Source organism: Cetorhinus maximus, chromosome 2 (genome assembly GCF_964194155.1).
Source record: "Cetorhinus maximus chromosome 2, sCetMax3.hap1.1, whole genome shotgun sequence".
NCBI lineage: Eukaryota > Metazoa > Chordata > Chondrichthyes > Lamniformes > Cetorhinidae > Cetorhinus > Cetorhinus maximus.
The window spans coordinates 104613611-104639600 of record NC_135880.1 but is presented as its reverse complement, the minus strand read 5'-3'; the positions used below and the strand labels follow the sequence as shown (position 1 = coordinate 104639600).

General features: G+C 44.8%; 1 protein-coding gene across 1 annotated transcript in view; it reads left to right on the top strand.

Moving 5' to 3' along the window:
• frmd3 (FERM domain containing 3) overlaps positions 1–25990 on the top strand; it is a 318178-nt gene that overhangs the window by 277196 nt on the left and 14992 nt on the right. The window contains exons 15-16 of the mRNA XM_078567752.1: positions 4821–4858; positions 23102–23142. Of these exons, the coding sequence (XP_078423878.1) occupies positions 4821–4858; positions 23102–23142 (79 nt within the window). The remainder of the gene's footprint in view (positions 1–4820; positions 4859–23101; positions 23143–25990) is intronic.

The following is a 25990-nucleotide window of genomic DNA, read 5'->3' as shown; positions in this document are numbered from 1 at the left end:
CTTTCTAACACATCCCTGTGCTGAGATGTGGATCAGTAGGCAGACATATGGCAATTACGCTGAGAAATTGGAAAATGCCTCTGATTGACCCAGACAATTGGTAATTCAGTAGCCATGTCTTGTTATACATAACACTGTCACAGACAGAATTGTTGCGTTCCTTTTTATTGCCCATGATAAATATGTTTGTATATAAAAGATGTGTGCTTTCTGACCCTCAGAAAGACTGTCCCAATTAAATTACCCAGCAGCAAGCTTTTGAGAGTTTAAAACAAAGGAAGGTATTTATTATTATACACTTGCCCCGGAATTTAAAACAAGGCGTTTCACTCACTCAACTCACAGGCAGTACCAAATGCACAAAGAGTAGATACAGATGAAGGTAAAATTATACACTTACAAGTTATGGTTGCCTCGGTCTCTTTTGTTGCAGAACTGTAGTTTCTTAGATGAGCTGATGCTTTAGTTGAAGAGAATATCTTGTAAAGGAAAGGATTTTCAGGAAGCTACGAGGCTTCTTGTAGTTGAATTTCCAGGAAGTTGATTCCCTGGTGAACTCGAAATTGGAACAGGCTGGGGGGAAGCCTTTCTCCTAAATTATTGCTATTTATTACCTTGGCGCTTAGATGACTAGCAGCTGGTTTGATGGCTTTCTGATGGAACTCTGTCTTCAGAGTAGCTTCTGCTGTTTTTAAAAGCAAACAGAAAGTATGGCTGTGTCATCATGTGACTTGTACAAGTCAAAGTCCTCAAAATAAGATGGGTGATTAGGTCAATTATACATTTTGTGTTGTGGATTTCAAACCTTGAGAGTTTGAGACAGCCATTGTCTTTGTATCTGGATGACTCATTCAATTCGAAATTACTCTTTTGATTTAGTTTCAGGAAAGGGCATTGAGTCAACATCAGTCTGGAAGGTTCTTTTTGTCCCCTCTTGAGACAGGGGATTGATTTCAGTCCACAAGAGAAGTCAAGTGACCCTCAGGTGACCACCTTTTTTTTGTAGCATTTTGTAGTCAGTTTTTAAAATATAAATATTAGTTTGAAGTTCAGAATATACTGGGACATGACAACACTTTGTACATTGGTGTTGGAGACCCCATCTGAACTCTGTGCAGGCTTTGAGGGACTTTTATGACACACAACACAGCCACCTAGAATCTGCTAACCAGCAGACGATTGTGGTAGGAGTGAATTGTTGTGAATGGTAGGATAGGGATTATGCTTTTAAAGTGCATCCAGTGTGAAGGTTTGCATCCGCAGGTAAGTCCACACTCTCTTTGTACTGATATGTGACTTGTGTATCAAGTAGCCTTGAGTAGTCAATCTCATGGTGATTAATAAAGCCTCTTTACCATAAGTTTTGCAGTGAAAATATAGGTTAAAACTCTTAAGTTGCTGATCTTTTTGACTGCCAGATAAATAACAGTCTTGTTATGCCACAAATCAGATCTGTTAAGGAATTGAACAAAGAAAGAGCAAAGGCTGCTATAGGTGGGGCCTTAATTGGCTGTCTGCCTCCATGGAGTGGGCTGCTGACTTTGTTCTCAGCTTGCCGCTAGGAAATTCTCCTGGAGATGGGAAGCCATCCCAATGAGTTTTCCACTTATTTTCCCGGTCCACCCGCCTCCAACCACATCTCTACGGGATTGGAGAAATTCAGTCCTCATTCCATTGATGCTCTTAAAGATTTAGTTTATAAGAATGTCATGGGGTGGGATTTTCCTGCCCCTCTCACCGGTCATGCCGAAGTCAGCGGAGATTTGAATGGCCTGTGGCCTGCGGCGGGGCCAAAAAATCTCAGACTTGGTCTCTACTTTGTTTGATTCCCCGATTGACAAGTTGATTCTGGTGGATGGCAAGAGTCACCTTTATGAGGCGGTTAAGGCTGTGAATTTGATGGGTGACTGGGTGCTTGTACGGAAGAGGTTTGCTGGTGTTGGTGGGGTGGAGCGGGTAGTGGTGTTTGCACAGGGGTTGTGATGGGAAGCTTTCAATGATGCAAGCACTCTTCTCAAGTGAAGCATGCCTGGATAAAGCCATTGTGGGATTCTCTGGCAGGCGGGTCTGAGATTATAGACATCAATGGCACATCAGGATGCTCCTCCTCCTCCTCCTCCTCCTGTGAGGATTTTGGCTTTCTTCACCTTCCTGCATCAGCTCCAGACCTTTCTGCAGTGCCATGTTGTGCTGGACACTGCAGGCCACTCCAATCCTGGACATCCTTGCTGTAACCTATAGAAGGGCACTTCAGATTGGTCAAGACAACAGAAACTTGTTGGCTTGCTGTGTTGTCACACTGTGATACTATTGCCCCTGTTGCAGTTCTCCTGTGCCTCTGCGAAGGGGATCATGAGCCAGGTCCTGAGTAGGTATCTACAGGAGCCAACTGCTAAGGCTGTCTGTTGGAGGGAAGAGCTGCAGAACTTGAGACTGCTGAAAGATGTACGAGTCATGGCAGTTCCCTGGATACTTAGAGCACACTTGCGTCATCCTCTCCTATTGGTCAACATACCAATTGCATATTGAAGGGAGTGGAAACCTTTTTGATTGCTGAAGATGTTTCGTGTTCTGATGGCATTTGATTACCACTTGGGTGCAGTCTATGATCCCTTGGATCTTTAGAAATCCTGAAAGGGAAGCAAAGCTGACAGCCACCCATTTCACTGACATCATCCATCTCAAAGTTGATATTGTTGGAATCCTGCACAAACAAAGCATTGGTGACCTGGCTGGTTGTATTGTGGGGCTACAGTCACCTTGACAGCATCGGACACTGGGTGGCCACCTGCTACTCCAGGGCGAAGGTCTTTATCCAAGAGCCTCCTGCGGCCACCTACCATGAGAGCTGGAGCCTTCGGAGGCACTCCTGTTCAGAGAGGTCAAGGAAGCTGTTCCTTGGCCTATAGACCCTACACTGAGGTTATTACCTCCTTCGAGGTACAGCCTTGTGTCCAATCCTCTGTTCCATCCAGCTGCATGTGGCTGGGGAGAAGGCAGCTTCTGCCACTGTGGCTGCTGAGCTGGAGCACTCTGCACCTGCTTCTCAGAGGTCCAACCAACTGCAAAATATGTAGATCCCAGGTCACAGGGAAGTCTCACGGCTAATAAATGAGATTGTCCTCAGCAGAATCCAAGACACTTGATTTAAGTTACACAACATTGCTGTCCCCAGCAATAATCAACGATTTTAGGCTGAAAGACCTGCTCCTGCCAGCGCAAGCCTCTCACTGTGGCTGATCACTGACTTGCTGGTTTCACCCTTTATACTGCTCATATCAGGTCAGCTTTACTCTATGATAAGTTCCTGCTCTGCACCCGCCTTCTTCAACTGGAAAGTTGCTGACATAGCATGTGACCTGTGCGTTTGGGAATGAAGGATTCCATGGTTAAAAAGGCTCTTCATTTTTTTTAAAATCAGTTGTTTTCCTGCTAGACTACCAGGGATTCCCCAGTATATTCTCAAACCGCCCCAGGGAAAGCCGCAAGGCAGCGGGATCACTTTCTCACCTCATACACTCTGGAACCCACCTGAAACTGGCTGGGAAAATTCTGTTCTAAAGTCCTTGGATAATGTGGCCAAGGAACAGCATGTAAATGAGAAGGGAGTGGGTCCAAGGGCAGATTCTAAGGGCACTCCAGAGGTAACTTTCCTTGTGAGGGACGTAAACCCTCTGGCTACAATTGTATGGATAATAATGGAAGCAAGTAAATTCCACTTTTCTTTTCTACTGAAAATAGCCTAACTTCCCTAACCTCTCTTCAAAACTAAAACTTCTCATTTTTTTTATCATCTCATTTGTACTCTCTTAGTAACTTTGACATCCTTCCAAACAATAATACCCAAAATCCAGACACAATATTCTAACTGCAACCTAACAAATAATTTATATAGGTTTAACAATGACCTCACTGCGGCGACAGTGAGATCAGCGGCAAACACCCACATGAGGATCCTGTACCAGCTCATCCCTTACTCAACGCTACTGTGAGTGCATTGTCCTGTTCTTTTATTCAGCTGCCATGCACTAATTATCTCTACTTTCTTTCAAAGCCACCTCTGCCAAAGCCCTCAACCAGACAAGCCCTTAGCTTCAAACCAGAGGACACCTCAGATGAGGAACCTGAAAACAGCACCTTTGAAGACCCGTCACAGCGCTCACCCACACCCTCCACCAGTGCGGAGAAACACACCTTGGTGGGACCTAGTTCTAGAGCAGCCTCTGGGTCACATTCTGGTGAGCACAGCACACAATCTGCTCCACAGCAGGTAGAGGCAGGGACATCCAAGGTCCCTGGCACTTAGAGGACTGCTGGAGGCTATGATCCTGCTGAGTCCCAGTCTGATGATGAGCCTCAGGATTCGGTCCTAAATCAGTTGCAGTAGCTGCAGCGACAATCACAGGAACTCAGGAAGGGATGTCAGTTGCAATCTTCAGATTGCAATGTATAAAGGAGGAGTCTGTCTGCATTCAGTCTGAGGTCATAGCTCTGGCATGCCAGTGGACCAAGATCAACACTGGCAGGATGGCGGCTACCATGGAGTCCTTGGTGCAGGACATCGGTTCTGCACTGCTGCAGGAGGTGCACTCCATCACCGTAGCCCTTGATGGCTTCCATCATGACAACGCAAGATGGTTGCAGGACACCTCAATCTCACTCCAGCTGCCCCTTATCCTACAGGAGTCAGCCAGGGGCCGTCAGGCACTCATAGGAAGGGGACCAGCAGCTGGACTCCCCAGGGGCCATCCATCTAAGTGACTCTGGGACTCCTTGGCCCCTCTTCTTGTGACCCCATGACCTCCAGCTCCACAGCCGAGGAGGGTGAACCTGCCCCACAGCAGGACACCCAAAGCGGGTTGGGGCCCTCCAGAGGACACCCGCCAAGGTCATCACATACAACAGGGCATGGCAGTCACTGGTTGCCTCCACCTGTGCTGTGGATGTCGGGCAAGCACCAAGATGTAACAGTAGGATTAGGAAATATAACGGTGGCATGGGTGTTCGTACCATGTATATAATGTACAAAAATGTAAATAGAATCACATCTCATATATCTCATCTTCCATATCACCATGGTGTGTGCCCCTTTTGCATATCATTCTTGACATCAGTGATACTTCGACCTTAATGTTAAGTGTGCTTGTGGAACAGACCTCATTCACGTGCCTTGCAGGGTCATCTCATGTATATTCTTGGCTGTGTAAGATTGAGGCAGAAGTGTTCTCCTATCTTGTCTACATTCTTGAAAGGCGAAGGCGCAATGTACAGAGAGAGATATGTTCATGCACGGTGAAGGGTCATATATTGTGCAACTCCATATTCTGTCTGTCTCTCAGCAAGGTTTTCCTGCAATGAGCGGATACTCGGAGCTCGTGTGTGCTGCTGTCAGCCAGCCACATTTTCAACTTTCAGAGTGTACATCTTCTAAGCTCACCAATAGGTGGGGGCACCTTGTAACCTCAAGGTGATTCAGCCCCTCTCAGCCACATTATTGCCCTGCCTCTGAATGTCCAACCTGTGCGACTCTCCCCCTTAGTTGTGTGTCTTGCAGGGACAAGGCTCTCATCCCAAACTAGAGATGCAGCGCTGTGCATTCCCTCACCTGAGCACTAACCGAGGTCACTGATGCTAATTCCAAATGGTGATTTCTGGCGATCAATAGAGGCTTTGAGCAGGCTCTGGAAGCACACATGGTTGCTTCAGGCAATGTGGAGGGGAGCAATGGGAAAGCAGCGAGGATGTACTGAAGCTGAAATGTGCTCTTTATTTGCAATGATACGTGCCCTTGAGGGCTTCATGGTGTGTGCATTTTGGACTTGGCAAGGGCCAGGGCTGGCCATGAGGGCACAATGTGTTTGTTCAAGAGGAGACATTTTAATGTCTGACAGGCAAGTATTTGACGTCTTGTTGTTCCGCATCCATTTCAAGCTGATGATAAATGCAGCCCAGGATCCCTAACTGAGAGTGCCAGATATCAGTATGATTTGGAAGAATGCACCTCAGACGATTGAGTCATCTATAAACAGATTCACGGCAGTGGAATGTCACTGGTTGCCTTGTCCCAAGTGTGAATTATATGATTCACCATCGATGTTACACAGAGTGCGTAGTTCCATTGCATTAGATGGATCTCCTTAGGATTCCTTGTCACATTGAAGGCTTACAGCTACGAGACCACTGAGGATTGACTGATAGCTCCTGGCTCTTTTAGGATGCTGGTTTGACTGGGATGCTGGAGAGACGCTTGGAGAGCCAGCACCTTCTGACATCTGGTGCCAGGATGCCTTCCTCCAGTTAACACCTCACCTCAGCAAGGACACATGCTCCTGAGGCTTCATCATCCTTCAAAGGATCAGGAAGGATCTTCTCCTTCTTCTTACTTCCTGTAAGTGATAATGCAGGTAGAGGTAAATCCAGCCTCCATCTTCCTGATGTCTCTTTCTCAATGATACTGCAGAGAGGAGACCAAGTGTCGGCATTAGTCTCCAAGAGTCCTCTTTCTGTTGATGATTCATCAGTGAATGTGGGTTCAAAGGCGTTGTTCCCATGTCGAGAGTACCGCCCCTGAAATGATGGAAGTGTGGAGTGCATATCAAGGCTCCCCCCAACATGACCAACTGCTATGATGTTGCTTTGGCCAGGCGCTTGGATGTGATGCTTTCAGCCCAGGTGCTGGGAGCCTCATTCACTGCACTCTAATACTACCCTCTTGGGAATAAACATGAGGGCAAATGTTCATTCAGGAAATTAGATTATTTGAAGGAGTCCTGAGGCTTCACTTCACTTCAGTGAACCATCTAGCGCCAACTTTCTAACAGGGTTCTGGAGCATGTTCATTTACCCAATTGCTATGGGGTTCGTTATTATGCTGGAGAATTTCCACACTATGAACAAAGGGTTAAAACAAGGAAATTCGTTAGTGCCACTTTACAGGATTGGTCTTTGCATGTATGGGCATCATTGCTTCACTTTCCTGATTCCCTGCACTGTCATTGAAAGATTCCGAACATGTCTCAGCTGTGCCTCTCTCCTCATTTGGAAATGCACAGTTCAGTTGCGTGCCACTGTAATCTGCCCCCAGTGCATGCACCTGCCTTCCAATCCACCCACAGAGCCCTCACCAGCAGAGCTTCTCCTGATTTTAATATTGCGCTGCACCATTGCTGCAGGTTGGAAGATGGTAGTGCAGAACTTTCACTGCTGGACCAGCTTTGACCCTCCCTGTGCGAGTATGGAAACCCCTCCAATCATCTTGGAGGTGTTTCATGTTCAGGTTTCCCTCCCTCCAAATCTCCCCATCCAACCCCTGTATTCCTTGATCCCATCGTCCGTTTGTTAGCTCTCTGGACATTTTGAAGTGGCCGTGCCTATGCCTCGTGTGGACCTCACCCATCCCCCATCTTGAGGCCACTTACACTGTTCGACATATCTTTCCCACCTCCCCATCCCCCCAGTCAAATGTCTGAGTGCAACCTTACCCATTCATAGCCCCCAGTACAGGCCTAACCCTGCAGCCCATTAAAAACTACCCCTGCCTTACCGCTGGTCTGGTAAGTAGAGACTTGCCTGTGACACCCCCTGAAAGTGATGTTGTGCTGCCTGCAAAGCCTGGCACTGATTCCTGCGAGCGCTGCACAATACAAGGTGGGTGAACCAACATCAAAGTAAGGAGCGAAATGCAGTCCGCCAGCTGCACGTGGCTTATATCCTGTTGTGAAACACATCATTCTAATTGCATGCCAATGTGCCCGGATGATCCAGAGTGGAGAGATGATTCTGGCGCACAGGACTTATAGTGACATGCAAATGCATTAAAATGATGATCCCAACATGCTGTGGCGGGTAACGCGGTCTGCCATTGACAGGTGGAGTGGGCGATTACAAACTGGTTTCGTGACGATGTAAAACAGATTTTTGGCCTCCTTGTGGTATTTTATGCTCCTGCCTGCCGCGAATGTGTGAGGAAAATCCTGGCTCTTGTAGCTAAAATCCCTTATCCTTGGAACCATTCGAGTAAATTGCCTCTGCACACCCTCAAGGACCCTCATGTCCTTCTAAAAATGTGGAGACCAGAAGTGGGTGCAATGCTCAGGTCGTGGCCTAACCAGAGCTTTATAAAGCTCAGCATAAGTTCCTTGCTTTTGTACTCAATACCTCTATTCATGAATCTCAAGATCCCATATACTTTGCTTATTACTCTCTCAATATTTCTGTCACCCACAAAGATCAATGCACGAGAACCTCGGTGTCCCTCTTTCCCTGCACACTCTTTAGAGCTGTGCCATTAAATCTATGTTGCCTCTCCCTATCATTTTGAACAAAATGCATACCTCACGCTTCTCTGTATTAAATTCCATCTGCTTCTTGCCTGCCCATTCTGCTAGCCTTTCTATGACCTGCTGCAGTCATTAGATATCATCCTCAATGTTTACCACTCTCCAAGTTTCGTATCGTCTGTAAATTCTGAAATTTTACTCTATATTCCAACATCTAAGTCATTTATATATAACAAAAAGAGCAGTGGTCCTAGCATTGAACCTTGGGTAATACCACGTCCACCATCTTCCAGATTTTAAAAGTAACCATTTACCACAAATCATTGTTTTCTGTCTTTAAGCTAAATTTTTATCCAAACTGATACTGACCTTCCTATTCCGTGAGCCTCAATTTTGTTAACCAGCCTTTTATGTGCTATTTTAGTCAAGCACTTTCTGAAAACCCATATGGACAACATCCATTGCATTTCCTTCATCAACCTTCTCTTCTACTTCATCAAAAAAATTTTGGATTTATCAAGAACAATCTGCCTTTCACGGATCTGTGCTGGCTCTCCTTAATTAACTCAAACCTCTCCAAATGTCTTTGTTTATTTTTCCTGATTTTTGTTTCTAAAACTTTACCCACCGTTGATGTTAAACTGACCAGCTTGAAGTTAGCAGGAATTACACCCTTTCTTGAATAAGGGTGTTACATTTGCTATTGTCCAACCTTCCAGCATCTCCCCCTTATCGAGAGAAGATTAAAATTTCATGGAAAGACCTTCTGCTTTCTCCACCATACTTCCCCTATCAACTTGGAATGGGATCTGGTCTTATCCACTCTTAGCGTCGCCAGCCTTTTCAGTACATCCTGCCTGTCAATTTTCACCCCATCCATTACTTCCACCTTCTCTGTTTCTTGCAATATTTTGCCAGATTCACCTTCCTTAGTAAACACCAATACAAAGTGCTCACTGGGCAGAATTTTCCATTCATCGGGTGGCACGCGCCCAATCCGAACTAATGTAAAATAACGCGCAGCTGCGTCGGGCGAGCACCCTAACAACATCGTGCACTCGAACTATTTCGGTCTGCAGGCGCGTGCAGGAGTTGGCAGTGTGCCCGCCGACAATTAAAAGGCCTATTAAAGCCATTAACAATCTAATTGAATTAAATTTTTCGCTGCCCGTCCAACCTTACGATTGGTGGCAGGTGAAAAGGCCAAGCGGCCTTTGCATTTATACGAAACCTCGTCCACAGGCGGGACGAGGTTTTGATCCGTCACTAAAAAAAATAAAAAATTTTCAAACTAATTTCTAACATGTTCCTGCTCATGTCATAGTCACATGAGGGGACATGTTTTTTAACATCTTAAAATGCTTTATTTTTAATTTTTCATACGTTCATATCCCTGAGACAGCCCTGAAGCAGGGAGCTTTTCCTGCGCACACTTGCGCGCACGCGCGAAGTTCCCCATTTGCCCTCCTCCCCTCCCCATCCCCCTCACAAAGGCAGCGCTGAGCACTGCAGCATGCGTTTCACGCTGGGCAGGCCTTAATTGGCCCACCAACATGAAATCATGGTTCGGCTCCAATCGCGGGCGGTGGTCGGCTTCCCGACCACTCCTGCCCACCCCTGCTAAGCCCGCCCAACAAGGGCAAAATTCTGCCCATTAAGTATTCTAGCCTTGCCCTCTGCCTATAAGCATGTATCACTCTCTCTGTCCCTAATAGGACCCATCTCGCCTCTTACTCCCCACTTACTATTTACTTACCGGTAGAAGATTTTTGAGTTCTCTTTTATGTTAACTATCATTCTATTCTTATATTTTTTCCTTGCCAGTCTTATTTGGCTCATGACTTCCTCTCTCAACTTGTTCTATTTGGCCTGGTTCCTGCATGAAGAATTCACCTGACATGCATTTACACCCTCTTCTTTATTTCAACATATTCGTATCTCTCTTGTCATTCAAGGAGTCCTGGTTTTGGTTCCCTTAGCATTTGCCTTTCTTGGAATGCGCCTGAAACACCTCATCCTTAAAGACCACCCATTGTTCCATTGCTGTTTTTCCTGTCAGTCTTCGGTTGCATTTCACCCTGGCTATATCCCCGTTCATCCCATTGAAGTTAGCCCTCTTCCAATTTAGAAGTTCTACTTTAGTTTGTTGCTTGCGTTAATCTAATACTTATGATGATCACTCTTACCCGGATGCTTCCCTATGGACAATTGGTCCACTTGGCCCACCTCATTCCCCAGCACCAGATCCAGCTATGTCTCCTTCCTAGTTGTATCGAGAGGATGTTCTCCTGAACACTTTTCAAAAATTTGTCCCCCTCCTTTCCCTTTACTCTAACATTATCCTAATCAAATTTGGGTGATTAAAGTCCCCCAATAGCACCACTCTTGCACATCTCAGTGATTTCCCTGAAGATTTGTTCCTTTATCTCTCTCTCATTATTTGGAGGCCTATAGAATACCTCCTGTAGCATGATATACCTTTCTTGCTTCTCAAATCTAATCAAATAGATTCTGTCTTAGCCCCTCAAGGACATCCTCTCTTTCCAACACTACAATGTCTTCCCTAAGCAGTGCTGCTACCCTACCTCCCTTTATGCCTTCTCTATCTTTTCTGAACACTTTATATCCTTAAACATTAAGTACCCAGTCTAACCATTTTTAAGCCACATTTGCGTATTGCAGCTGCATCCTATTCTCAGATGGGTATTTGTGCTTGTAGCTCACTAACCTTATTCACCACACTTTGTGCATTTAACCTGTCTTTGTATTCCTCGTGGTTCTTCTATCTAATATGGCACTACTTCCTTCTCTAGTACAATACAACACTCTCACTTTATTCACCTTATTGCTCTTTTCTACTTCTTTATAATGGTACCCAACCTCCTGCCAATATAATGTAAACTCTCCCCAAGCACACTAATGAACCTCCATGTGAGGACATTGGTCCCAGTCCTGTTTAGGTGCATCCCATCCTTTTTGAATAGGTGCTGTTGCCTCAGAACTGGTTCCAATGCCCAAGAATCTGATGCCCTCCCCCCCTGAATCATGCCTAAAGCCATGCATTGATCCTTCCTATTTCTAACTCTCACTAGTGTGGGGGCAATCCAGAGATGACTACCTTTTGAAGTCCTACTTTTTAATTTGCTCTATAGCTCCTGAAAATCTGACCATAAGACCTGACTCAATTCCTGCCCTCCCTATGTCATTGGTATCGATATGTACCAAAACTTTCATCACTCTCTCCCTTTCCCCTGCAGAATATTCTGCACCCTCTCCATAATGTCCTTTACCCTGGCACTAGGGAGGTAATACACAATGCGGAACTCACGACGGTCACAGAAACACCTATCTGTCTCTTTAATGATGGAATCTCCTATAACGACTGCATTTCTACTCTTTGCTGTTCCCTCATGTGCAGTACTTTGCCTATTTGCACCATAGCTATTTGACTGCACTCCTTCAAGGTGTCATCAATCCCAGCAGTCTCAAACACTGAGTACAGCTTTGAGAGTGACACACAGCCTGAAGACACCTTCCTGCCTTTTCATACTCTTCCAGATGGCCACACATCTACTATCCTGAATTATCATAGCCTGTAGGTTGACCACCTTCTGGAATATACAATCCAGGAAACTCTAACCCTCCCTGAAGCTCAGCAGTGACTTCACCATCCTGGGGTTACCATTGACCAGAAACTGAACTGGACTAGCCATATAAATACTGTGGCTACAAGAGCAGGTCAGAGGCTAGGAATCCCTTGGTGAGTAACTCATCTCCTGACTCCCTGAAGCCTGTACACCATCTACATGCACAAGTCAGAAGTGTGATGGAATAATCTCCAGTTGCCTGGATGAGTGCAGCTCCAACAACACTCAAGAAGCTTGACATTGCCCAGGACAAAACAGCCTGCTGGATTGGCACCCCTTCCACAAACATTCACTCCCTCCACCGCTGACAAACAGTGGCAGCAGTGTGTACCATCTACAAGATGCATTGCAGGAATTCATAAAGACTCCTTAGGCAGCACCTTCCAAACCCACGATCACTACCATCTAGTAAGGGCAAGATCAGCAGATACATGGGAACACCACCACCTGGAAGTTCCCCTCCAAGTCATTCACCATCTCACTTGGAAATATATCGCCGTTCCTTCACTGTCACTGGGTCAAAATCCTGGAACTCCCTCCCTAAAAGCACTGTGGATGTACCTACACCACATGGACTGCAGCGGCTCAAGAAGGCAGCTCACCACCACCTTCTCAAGGGCAATTAGGGATGGGCAGTAAATGCTGGGTTAGCCAGCAATGCCCACATCCTGTAAATGAATTAAAAATAGCTGCCCCTCAAGCTCAGAAATCCTGAGTTTGAGCTCTAGAAGCTGGACACTTCCTATGCACGTGGTCACTCAAGACACATGACGTGACATGAGTTCCCACATGGCACAGGAATTGCAAGCATCAGGCCTCAGCTGCCTATCCATGATCTAAAAAATCCCTATTCACTCTTTTAGAATCTAGTTAGTACTTTGTTTAAACTATTCATTTTAATTAATGCCTTTCAACTTGCTCTGTGCTAATACTTATTATTAATTCACTGGGCTTCACCCAAACTCCTTTAGCTACATGTTCCTCACCTCAGGGCTATTCTAAAAACCAATCACCTAGCTGCTGTTCCGTGGCATCACTCCTTGATGTTCTTTTGTTGCTTTCATTTTCACAGTGCTCTCTTGGACTCCTGCTAACTTCCACAGGTGCTCTCTCGCTCTCTCTTTCTATCTCCCCTACTGATGCTTTGCCACCACGTTTACCTGTTGGTCTTCAGCACTATCTTCCCTCAGACTCGCGCTCTCTGTCTCCCATTGACTCTCTGCCGCCGTTGGTCTCTGACACTGTTTCCCTCGGGCTCTATTGAGATGATGTCGCTATTTATAAAACTGCAACAATTTTTAGCTGTTGCTTACCCGCTTTAAAAGAGTTGCTTATTGAAACACTGTCACACATTTATAGTATTCCATTTATATTTTCATGAGCTGTATTTGTCCTCTCCTTATTCTCCCCCAAAATTAATTGCCAATATTCCCTCTCTACCTGTAGATGTCCTATCTGTTTATTCTATTTCCTCTTTGTGTATTCTTTACTTCCTAATACCATACTTTGTGAAAATTCATTTAGTATCTCTGCTATTCCTTTATCCTCCATGGGAAGATTTATTTTATAATTTCTCATTGGCCCTATACCCATTCTTTATTTTGTTTTTATTTGTTTATAATATCCTTCACTAATTTCCTTCATATCACTTGGCATTATTTTTCATATTCGCTGTAGATTTTTGGTTATTGTGCTAGATATTTTCTCAGATTCAGTATCACACATTTCAACATCCACCTGCTGAATCTTTCAATCTGTCGGTGTCTTCCTAAAGTCACATACAGTTAACTACACTGTCTTATGTCAATTGCAAATTTTCATATGAACCAGTCCAGATTGTGTATATATAGTTCTAACATTGATCCTTCAGGAAACTGCTATTCATCACTCTTCTAGTCTGAAAAGCATCCATTAATCATTCTGTTTTCTGCCTTTTTGCAGAATCTGTCACAGTGCTTTAAGTACCTTGAGCCTTCATTTTATCAAGCAGGTATCGATATGGCATCTCATCAAGTATCTTTTTAAAATCGATACATACAACACCCATTCTGTTATTTCCTCAAAGAATTCTGTTAAATTTGTCAGATGAAACTTGTCCTTTATAAATCCATATTGATTGTCCCGAACAGAGACATTAAAATTTTGCAGTCCCTAGAGTCAACTTTCACATCTTAGGATGTTGGACCAGTTCAGATGAAGTCCCTGCCATTGATTCTCCGACTTTTCTCAGCATCCCAAAATACAATCTGGGTCTGGTGTCTTTACTACTTCAAAGTACATAATTTTCAACCTCTCCACCTGTAGTTGTCCTATCAATTTACTCCTTTTCCTCTTTGTCTATTCTTTACTTCCCAATTCCATACTTTTCCATGAAAATTCACTTAGCATTTCTGCTATTCCCTTATCCTCCATGGGACCATTTCTTTTGTCATCCCTCATTGGCCCTATATCCATTCTTTAATAATTCTTTTGTTTGTATGTTTATAATATCATTTACTATTTTCCTTTATATTACCTGACATTCTTTTTCATTCTCACTGTGAAGACTTTTGGTTATTATGCTAGATATTCTCTCCAATACAGTGTCACACAACATCCTGTGTGGTACCTCAACAAATGCCTTTTGAAAATCCATGCATACAACACCCACTTCAGCTCCTTAATCAACACACTTCATTATTTCCTCAAAGAACTCAATTAGATTTGCCAGATGCAATTTGTCCATTACAGATCCATGTTGACTGTTCTAAGTTAACCCTTATCCTTTAAGCGGATTTCATGGTCCTAATCATCCAGAGCGCACCTTTTACTTTGACCCAATATGCAGTGAAATAATAGCATGACCCAGGGATCGTAACAGAGGTCGCTTTCTACACATACCAGCTACTGCATTATTTTGTGTGTCATTATGTCCACCCTCCTGTCTTTACTAAAAGCTGACTGAACAGCACCCTGTTAAGACAATGCACAATTTCACACAAACAGCTGGTTTATTTTACATAAAGTATATTGGTAGGCAGTACACAGTTTGAATAACAAATACAGTCAATTTGCTGTAGTTCCTGATTATGAAAAAATAACAGAGATACCACCTTGTTCTCTCTCCAGATATAGGTCCACGTTTTAGTTAAGCTATACAGAAACTAGTTGATCTAGACTTTCTGGTATAGCAATTCATTGGCTTCACATGTGTTTCACAGGTGTAAAATGGGTACATTTTTGTCTGAACAGCATGGTCATGTAAACATTCTGCACTGGAAGTGAGTGCCCACCATAATGGTGTTGGCTCCAGTACATGGGTGTCCAGGGCCCACATCTGAAAGAGGATTAAGAATCTTTACATAGACAAATAGGGAACTTAAAACCTATTTTAGGACAACTTGGCAAAATTGTGCTGCCACTAATGCAGCGGACACTGTAGAAAACTCTGGCCGGAGGTAGCTCTGTAATTCCCAATGTTCACAATTATGAGTGGCATATACCATGCGCTATCAAACTTGGGGAAAATTGGGCTCAGTAACACCCATTTTTGGGCACCAAGTGTCCCATAAGTTTCCAAAATGGTGGTCATGAAGTGTGTACACGTACCTAACATCTGTCAGAGGCATGTCGATCAGGCTGATCATGACTGATTTGCTGCCAGTGTTGTCATTTTGAAGTTCTTACTCCAGGCTAAGCTGCCTCTTAACTTCCCACAGCTGAACAAGGTTTCAGCGGCATGAAGGACCTCCCCCACCCCACTCCCATTCAGCATTATTCAAAGGGATCATCAACAACTTGCAGGTTAGTTGCTGGATTATTTCTTCTGGCTGTTACTGTAATTCTGTGTGTTTTGGGTACTTTTACATACTTGCTAAAAGTTTCCATAGCCTGCAAGGAGTGGTGTGGATGATGCTGAAGTACTTCTTTGGTAACTTAAAGGCTTGTGCATAAATCAGTTGCTTCTAGTCATGGGTGTCTTAGTGCCTTTCCTCTTGGAATTGAGCATGGGAGAATGAATAGAGCTATGAATGCCCGGCAACCTGCTAGAAGAGAAAGGAGAAGGAAGGGCCATAGGCTGTTTAGGGAGCAGTTCTCCTACCTGAACTTCAGCGAGGAGACATGTGTCAGATGCCTGCATGCACTAAGGAGGTCCTCACTGAAATTTGCCAACTGTTGTAGCCACAACTCCAACCTTACAGCAGGGCAAGGAGCAGATAACCAGTGGCTGTGAAGATAGCCCTGTCTATAAACCTTAATGCATCTAGCTTCTTCCAGGTTGCTGCTGGAAATATTAACAATATCTCACAGTTTGCAGTATACTGCTGCATAAGGCAGTTCACTGAGGCTCTCTATGCAAAGAGAGATACCTACATTTCATTTACTCTTGTCAGAGAGAAGCAGTTGAAGTGAGCACTCGGGTTTGCTGGGTTCCTTGATGAGTGCAGTTCCAACAACACTAAGAAGCTTGACACGATCCAGGACAAACAGCCTGCTTAATTGACAGCCCATCCACCACCTTAAACATTTACTTCCTCTACCACAGATGCCGATTGACTGTACTATGTACCAGGCTACAGGGCGTCATTGTCTGCATGCACACTACTTTACATGTGCCACATGTCAGCGGTACCTGAATTGAAATGGATTCCACTCCCTCAAAGTGTAGCTGCTGTGTGACACAGGCAGCACACCATCCAGGTCAATGACCATATCATGGGAGCAGTCACAATGCATTCATTCTCTGACAGCCCTCTGTGCCAAATTTATTTCAACCACCATGGCAAACCAAAGGCTGGCTACTGAGCAACAAAAGCTATCTGTTATGGCTCATGCATGTTTACATCATCTGCAACTTATAAGTCAGAAGTGTTAGGAAGAAATGGGATGTGATAAGGTGGATTAGGTATGAGGACACCCATCATCTTCAATGCCTTCAGGTTCATCACAGACTCAGCACAGCCCTTCCCATAATGGTCAGCATGGTCTCCTCCATGGGGGTTAGAACATGCAGATGTGCCTCTCCCTAAGGTAAGCTTCAAACTTCATTACAGCCTAAGTCCAAACATGGACCAATGAACTGAATTCCAGAGGCAAAGTGAGACTGGCTACCCCTTGACATCGAGGCAGTGTTTGACCAACTGTGGAATCAAGAAGTCCTAGAAAAATTGAAGCCAGTAGAAATAAAGGAGAAAACCCTCCACTGGCTGAAGCCATACCTAGCACAAAGGAAGATGGTTGTGGTTGTTGGAGATCAATCATCCCAGTCCCATGGTTATTGTTGCGGGAATTCCTCAGGGCAGTAGTTTAGGCCCTTTAATCTTCAGCTGCTTCATCAATGACCTTGCCTCCATCAAGGCCAGAAGTGGGGATGTTCACTAATTGCGCAATGTTCAGTACCATTTGCGACTTCTCAGATACTGAAGCATTCCATGCCCTCATGCAGCAAGACCTGGACAACATTCAAGCTTGTGCTGATAAGTGGCAAATGTTTGAAGATACACTCATTGACCTTGACCAATTCTATAAGGTCATTAAACCTCTTCCGAATTCATCCAAGTCCTGAGTTGGTACTCCTGTTCCCTGTCTTCTCATCATGTGTCTGGAGGGCCACCTGCTCATCTGTGGAAACAGGACATCTCTCCTTGTTTCCACCTTCTCCACCAACATCTCCAGTGCAGCATCTGAAAACGTGGGTGCCCGCTTTCTCCCATGGTCAGCCAATCATCTCTCTTTCCCAGATGGGACTTAGTTGCAGAAAGATTCTCAGCACTTGCTCCAACAATTCCCCTTTATGAATTATCAGCTAGCTTTATATAGTGCAAACTATAACAATCTTGGGCTCCCTGCTGATGCTTGAACAGTGCAGGGAGCACTGGTTGCATGCAGAAATCACTAAAATCAGGCAACATAAAGTTTGGATCCCACCTGTATTTGTTACAACTGGGATGGGAGGAGTGCGCGTATGATCCAGCCCCACTACTCAGCAGGCTGTACCTTTAACTTAAAAGTTTAATTTTCTCACCAAAATAGCCAATTGTCTATTTCTCCTACTGGTGCCCAGAATAAAGGAGTCTTCAACCAGGCTTCTTTCAATAAACTCAGAACGATTGTTTATTAGAAAACAAAACTTCTTTTTAACAAGTGGCAAGTACTGGTTATTATACAGTTGTAATCCGGAAGTATAACTATCTTCCTAAAGAATTCCCCCAGCGCGTGCACACACACATACACACATACACACACACACACACATACACAGACAAAGGACAAACAGATAGAGTCTCTCTGCAGAGATGGGCTTCAGAGGATGGGCATTATAAAAGAAAGGATAAAGTTCGCAGGGTCTCGATGCTGTCAATGAGTGCTGGCTAATCACCCATTGTGTTCTCCGCATGCATTTTCAGAACTAACAATTTAATTCCCATGTCTCCCTAGCTGCTCTTTCTGCCATTCACCATGATTCTCTTTAAGTAATGAGTCAAATCTGTGATTATCTCACAACTAGCAATCTTCTATCTTATAGCTTCATGCAGTCTCCCAAACCGTGTCAGAGGCCCCACCAATTATGTAAAATAGCTACTTTCTTTACTAACCCAGAGTTGCTCATTGTAGACTCAACAATTAGTTCACTGAGGGATTCATCTCGATATTGTATGAGTCATTTAAAACTGCCATCCATCTGATGGTTTATTTGTGCCTGTGTGGCCATAAAATGAGCGGTGCATGCGTCTACATGTTTATTACCCTGGACAAATAACCATACCCTTAAATTATCTGGCATCAATTCCTGAAATCTGGCCCCCTGCAGGTGAAATCCAAATTGGTACATCCCCTTTTTGCCTTCCTGGTCTTTAATGTTTTCCCCCTGTATTTTCTGTACTGAGCTTCATTTACTCCTTTTATTCTTGGCCTTTGATATATTTATATGCCTCTTCATAAGCCTTGTTTTAACTTCTCCACTCATCCAAGAAACTACTTTTGTTACAATGCTTTTACTTCTTTTGGAAAATACATATAGCTTGTACCCTAACCATCTCCAATTTGGAAGTTTCTGGTTGTTTGCCCAAAGCCAATTTTTCTTTCCAATTTATATGGCCTTGTTCCCTTTTACCTTTGTGATTCTAGCTTTTCTCTCCAGTCAAGCACTTCTGTTTTTGAACGTTTCAACTCCTTTTCAGTTTCTAGGTTGTACTCTCAAGCAGCTGTGCTCAAATAATACCTGGTTGCTTGGTACAGACACAGATGGCCTAAGATTATTGAGTATGAGAGGCCATTTCAAAGACTTAGATTGGTTTGGGGTTTGAACTTATGGTAGGACCAGGTTCCAACAGGTTTTGGCCCCTTTTTTGTTGATGAAATATTCTGACAGCTGTAACATTAAATGTCATAAAGGGCAGGGCTGGTGGGATGACATTGACTTCCAGAAATTCTGCCAGTACCATATTACTTACACCCCACACAAAGTACATGTGCATCAGGACAATACCTTGTTGGAATTGGGACCACAATGCAGGTTCCTTGACAGTGACTCTAAAATCTTCAGCCTTTGTGCAAATGACCCAGTTCATGGAATTTTGAGATGGGGGTCAATGCTGGGGCAGAGTAACAGCCAGAAATCTCACCCAACATATGCCTGATCATAGAGTGGGCTTGTAGGAATTTTAGGCCTGGGATATCCTGTGATGGACGTTTTCCATATATTTATGAAACAGTGTTAAGGTAGCATATGAGGAGTAGATTCTGGCAGGGTAGAAATTACATAAGACTCAGTTTGGATATCAGAGTTATTCTGATGCCGGAGTCGTCTTACCATGTGGAGGAAAATGTCAGCAGAGATTGTTCCTGTGTATCTTGAAAGGCACTTGTAGATTGTCAACTGCATGCTGATCTATTTTTACATTGCTCATTGATTTTTATAGTGGCTAAAAATAGGGACACAACTGTATTTGATGTTTGATTTCTGGGTAGAGTATTATAATACCAGCATTTGGATTGTATAGGCAGTATGAGCTGAGAGTGCTAATTATTCCGAGGAAATTCAAGGTCATTTTGGGTTCCAGCTACATTGGTGCTACTAATACCCAGTAGCCCATGAAACTTACCATTCTTTGGCCATGAATAAAACATATTAAAAGTAATTAGCAGTCTCAATGTGCAGTACCACATGGAGTAATGACTCTAAGTAAGGACTGATGCTGTTCCAAGGGAAACATTTTGGAATCTTGGTTGGGGAAGGGGTGTGGAGAAGGGAAGAGTAGCCTGGGAAATAGACTTCCTCCCCCACCCATGGCGTGCCAGAGGTTCTGGTGCTCTGGAGATACATTCACAGTGGCAGAGGCACTTGTAAACCTCCTGCTGACCTGGGTCAGTTCTGGACAATACCAGAACATGTGATCCAGACATAGTCATTGAGATTGTGGCCTGCAGATCTTTGGGATGTGCTTACAGGAAGGGAAGAGGAAAACATAATTTTAAAAATGCCTCAAAAATATAGCCAAAACATAAAAACATCATAAAAACTATATAAATGCTAATAATAAATATTATATGTTTGATAACAGGTCATTACTCAGTTAATTGTATACTGAAAAACATTAAACTAAAAACAGCTTCTAAGTTAGGCAACTTGTGACTGTTGAACTGACCGAGAGAAATAGTATGGAGTAGACTCTATGGGCGGAATCGTCCCAGATTTTCACTAAGTGTGGTCGTGGGCGTGAGAAAAGAGGTTGTACCTGCCAGCCGCAATGGCGGGTTTTCAAGTCGTATCATCCCCTTCTCGCCTCATTAGTTATGCAGCCACAGGAAACATGCTGTCTCACTGGCAGGCGGCCTCCGATTTACCCGTCACGCTGTTACCTCGCTGCTTCATCATGGTGGGCGCTATATTAAAACTGCAGCTGCGTGCACACTTCTCAATGCTTGCAGCCCAGGATTGCTCCCGTGAAGACATGACCCCAAAAGCCAGGAAGAGTGCAGTTCGCCGATTCAGTGACGCATCCCTGGGACACCTTCTGGACACCATGGAGGCCCATCAGTCTTCTACCCCCGTTCTGGCTGCAGGAGGCTCATCAGTCTCGCCACTCTGGCTTGCGAGGCAGTGACAGAGGTGGTCATTACCAACACTGCACACAAGATGTCAGCCATCCAGTGCAGAAAAAGAACGAATGATCTCATCCGTGCCGCCACAGTAAGTCATCACTCTCATCACATCTCATCATTCTCAGCTCACACACTCACATGCCCATCACAGATTCACTGGCACTCACTATCACTCCCTCTCTCTCACACACCCTCACATCTCCATCTGGCCTGACCTCCTCTGGAGACTGCTTCCTCAGCCCTCACCATCTTGAGGTAGCTTGCACAGATCAACATGTGCCCCCACACACACCCTGTGATACCTCCTTTCCTCAGTACAGCCCTCACCCTGCAGCCTCTTCCCTTGCCTAAGGCCACTTCTCCCACATCCCAAGCAACCCCTATCCTTGTAGCCATTGAAAAGCCACCCCGCCTTATGGCTTGTCTGGTAGATAGAGACCTGCCTGTGAGCCCCCCCCGAAAAGTGATATGGTGCTGGTGACCACGAGTGCCATCTGAAGCAAAATAGGCAAATAAACCATGTAGGAATTCCCTTCGAATCTGAGAACCCTCTTACTCTGTTACAACTGGTATATAAAGATTCTAAATATCCACTTATAATAATAAATTGTATTTAAATTGCACCTTTAACATTGCAAAACATCTCAAGGCACTTCGCAGGAATGTTATCAAAGAAAATTTGACAGAACACTATTATAGCTGTAAGATTTAAATATGCAATAACATCAATCCCCCAAATGACAAATGTAACAGGTGTTTGCAGAGGGAGGCAGTCAGTCATCTTCTGAATTCAGTTCAACAGCTGATGCTGCTCCCAGGCTCCCAGTAGACCTGTGTATTTAAAATTCTAATCATAAGACTATTTATCTGTTATTGCTCAGGGAAATGATGCTGAGGATCAGCTTGTAAGCATTATTAAAATAGTAAATGACATCATGGAAACTAGACATCTGTCTTCCTCTCTTACACGACCTTAGTTAAAATTGGCAGCATTAATTTCAAGTTAAACCTGAAAGACAACTGGGTTTTCTGCTTAGTGGGTTAAAGGACAGGAACTAGGGGGTCTTGAAACAAATGCATTTCAGGATATTAAACTGTACAATGATGAGATGTCACCCACTCCTAACATATTTTTAAAACATACTGACTGTTTACATAGCATTAAACAGTTGCAAATTCTACAGAATAGAAACAGGCCATTTGTCCCAATGGTCCACACAAGCCTTCTCTTATGTCTTATCATCTAACCTAAAAGCATATCCTGTTATTCCTTTCTTCCTCGTGTTTATCTAGCTTCCCCTTAAAAGTATTTAGGCTACTTTCATCAACTACTCCTTATGGTATTTATTCCAGATTTATAACACTCCTTGGGTAAGGAAGTTTCTCCTGAATTTCCGATTGGATTTATTAGTGATTATCTTATACTTTTGAGCTCTGGTTTTGGACATCCTCACAAGTGGAAACAATTGCTCTATCAATTACCCTATCAAGCCTAACTTAAAGGTCTCTATCAGCACATCCTTGAGCCTTTTCTAGAGAGAACGCCAAACAGTTTAGCCTTTCCTGTTAAATATTTCCCAACAGTTTTGGTATAATCCTTGTGTTTTCTTTCACAGCTTCTCCAGATTTCTATATACTCTTTAGATTATGGAGTTCACAGTATTCCGAGTTTGGTTCTATTCAAGTTTAACATAACTTCTGTTTGTCAATCCTATCCCTCTGGAAATAAACCCCAATGCTTGGTTTGTTCTTTTTCAGTGATCTTATTAACCTGTGTAACCATACATCATTTCCATTTCCCTGGGGGAGCAGTTGGGTTTTCGCGCCATATCACCCTCTTCCCATCTCATTAACTATGCAGCTACAGGAAACATGCCATCTCGCTGGCGGACGGCCTCCGATTTGTCCGCCACCCCATAACGTTGCTGTTTCCTCATGCCGGGCACCATATTTAAATGGCAGCCACGTGCACAGTTCTCAATGCCTGCAGCCCAGGACTGCTCCGGTGAAGACATGGCCCCAAAAGCCAAGAAGAGTGCAACCGCCCGATTCAGTGAAGCATCTCTATGGCGCCCTCTGGACACCATGGAGGCCCACCCCGATGTCCTCTACCCCCACTCTGGCTGCAAGAGGCCCATCAGTCTCACCATCCGGCTTGGGAGGCGGTGGCGGAGGTAGTCAGTGCCAATGCTGCATACAAGAGGTCGGCCATCCAGTGCAGAAAACAGATGAATGATCTCATCCGTGCCACCAGGGTAGGTCAACCATCTCATCAATCTAAACTCTTACACTCACAAGCCCATCACACATTTACTGGCATCTCACTCACTGCCAGCTCAAAGGACATCATCACTCACTCTCGCACACACCCTCACATCTCCATCTGGCCTCAAATCCTCTGAAGACTGCCTCTTCAGCTCTTACCATTTTGAGGTCACTTGCATAGATCAACTTGTGCCCCCGCACTCACCCTGGGATATCCTCCCCCAGTACAGCCCTCGTCCTGCAGCCTCTTCCGTTGCCTAAGGCCACTTCTTCCCTTTCCCCAAGTAAGCCCTAGCCCTGCAGCTGTTGAAAAGTCATCCCTGCCTTATGGCTGGCCTGGTAAGTAGAGACCTGCCTGTGAGCCCCCCGAAATATGATGTGGTGCTGCCTGTGAAGCCTGGCGCTGATGACTGTGAGTACTGCCTGAAGCATGGTAGGCAAACAAACCTCAAAGCCCTGAGTGAAGTGCAGCTCAGCAGATGCACGTATCTTATGTACAGTTGTGAAACACGTCAGCGTGCAATCACACTGACATGCCTGGGTAATCCAGCATGGGGCATGATTCTGGTGAGCTGGGCTAATGAGATGCTAAATTTATTGGAACTAGGGCCTGAATTTTCAGCCCGGTGGGCGGGTGTGATCGGTGGGCCCGGGAGTGGTCAGGAAATGGACTGCCGGCCGCGATCAGCCCCCGACTGAGATTTCACGCTGGCTGGCCTATTAACGGTCAGCCAGCATGAAGCGCGCGCGCTGAAAAACTCTGTGCTGCAGGGGTGGGGGCGGGAGTAGGGCGGGCGATGACGTTTCCGTGGGCGAGCGCTGAGAGAAAACTCTCTGAAGGCAGAGAACTACCTCAGAGAGCTGCAGACTCGAAAACCATGAAATAAAATTTTGAAAATCAAGAAAAAACTGTCCAAGCATCACAATCAGGCACCTGAACGTATAGATGATAAAAGTGCTGTCCACAGATTTTTATTTTTTTTAATAGCGGAAACCTCATCCCGCCCCTGGATAAAGTTTGATGAAAAATGCAAAGTCCGCCTGGCTGATTCGCCCCTCCGCCAATGGTAAGGTTGGACGGAACATGAAAAATCGGAGACAACTGCGCCATCCATGGGCTTAGTTGCCCTCTTAATTGTCAGCGGGCACGCTTCCCACTTTTGCATGTGCCAGCTGAGCGAAATATCATGCGAGTAAGGGATGACATCGGGATGCTTGCCCAACGTCTTCTCGTGCAACTGGATGCCCGATTGGGTCAGTTGCATGCCCACCTGCAGGATGTAAAATTCTCCCCTAGGTTCCCAACATGTAGTGGCGGGAAACCCGGCCCACCGTTGACAGGTGGGGCGGATGATCACAAACTGGTTTGACGACGACGGTAAACTGATTTTTGGCCTTCTCACCATCCTGTCTGCTCACGCCCGCCATGACGCCTGCTGGCAAGAGGACTGGATGATTCTGCCCCAAGTGTGGAAGCTGACCCCCAGTACTACACTGGAACATCAGCCTAGATTTTTATGTTCAAGTCTCCGGTGGGACTTGAACTCAGAGACGAGACAACTACCAACTTGAGCCTCGGTTGATACATAAGCAGGGGGAATGGGGGTGGCTTAGTTTGGTGAGCAAGAGGAGGGTAAGAAGAAGTTGAATAGATGGTTGCTATTGTTTACAAGGAATTTCACAAGCTTCTCACATTCATGTTAGGAGGTGAAGAGATATGTGGGAGGAGTTTAAAGAAGCTGGTATTGGACTTGGGTGCAATCCTGTCAAGTTTTAACAAAACTTGGTAATTGATTTAAAATATTTGTAGTAAGTACAACTGTCCTATTTAAATTTTGAGTCTCTGGGACAGGAATTCCACACACCTTACACTGTCTGTACAAAACTCTGTTCAGCTTCAGACTAGTAGCTGCAGTAGAAGTTCACCAGTAGCCAGCCAGTGAGAATTGCTGCAGTAAGTTCTATAACTGCATTATCTAAAGTGATATAAAGTTCCAAAGTAACTTTCTCAAGTAGGCTGTGATTTTAAAGGCATTTGTACATGCATTCCCAATTTCAGAGGCAGCGGGCTGAATTTTCCCATTTGTCTTGCTTTGGGCTTCAATGTCAGGCGGATTTCTGGCCCATGAGCCTGGAAGTTCATGTGGCGGGACATTGGGCATGATCTTGGAGGAGGCCAATTAAGAAACTGCCTCCGGGAGCACCGTCCAATTAGGGATGGCAGGCAGCCTGAGGATGCAGGAGGGCCAATTAGAGCACTCGAATTGAAGGGCGGCCATCAGACCCACCCTTGAATACTGTGTGCTGTTGAAGTGAATGGAGAAGGACAGAGTAGCAATTTTGTCCTTTAAAGTGACCACTGAATATGAATCTCATGGTGCTCCAACCTCTCGCTCTGCTCTTACCTCCTCTAGTGGACAAGCTGCAGGCACAGCAGGGGTTCTGTGCACTGCTGGCAAAATTTCATTGTCTTCCAGAAATACCTGTTAATTGGATTTTGGCTGCTGACAGGTTTGAAGTCTCCTCCGGTAAAAGTGCAAAGAGCTGAACACTTTTTTTTGCCATTTCTCCACCTCCCCAACCTTCGAACCTGGCTCCAAGGTGATAGGAAAAATTCCCTCTAGTGGGTAGAATTTTAGCCTGGGGCATTGTGTATATTTGAGTGTGAGTGAAGGGTTAAAATGGCAAAAATATGAGCACGTAAGGAAGCTGTCT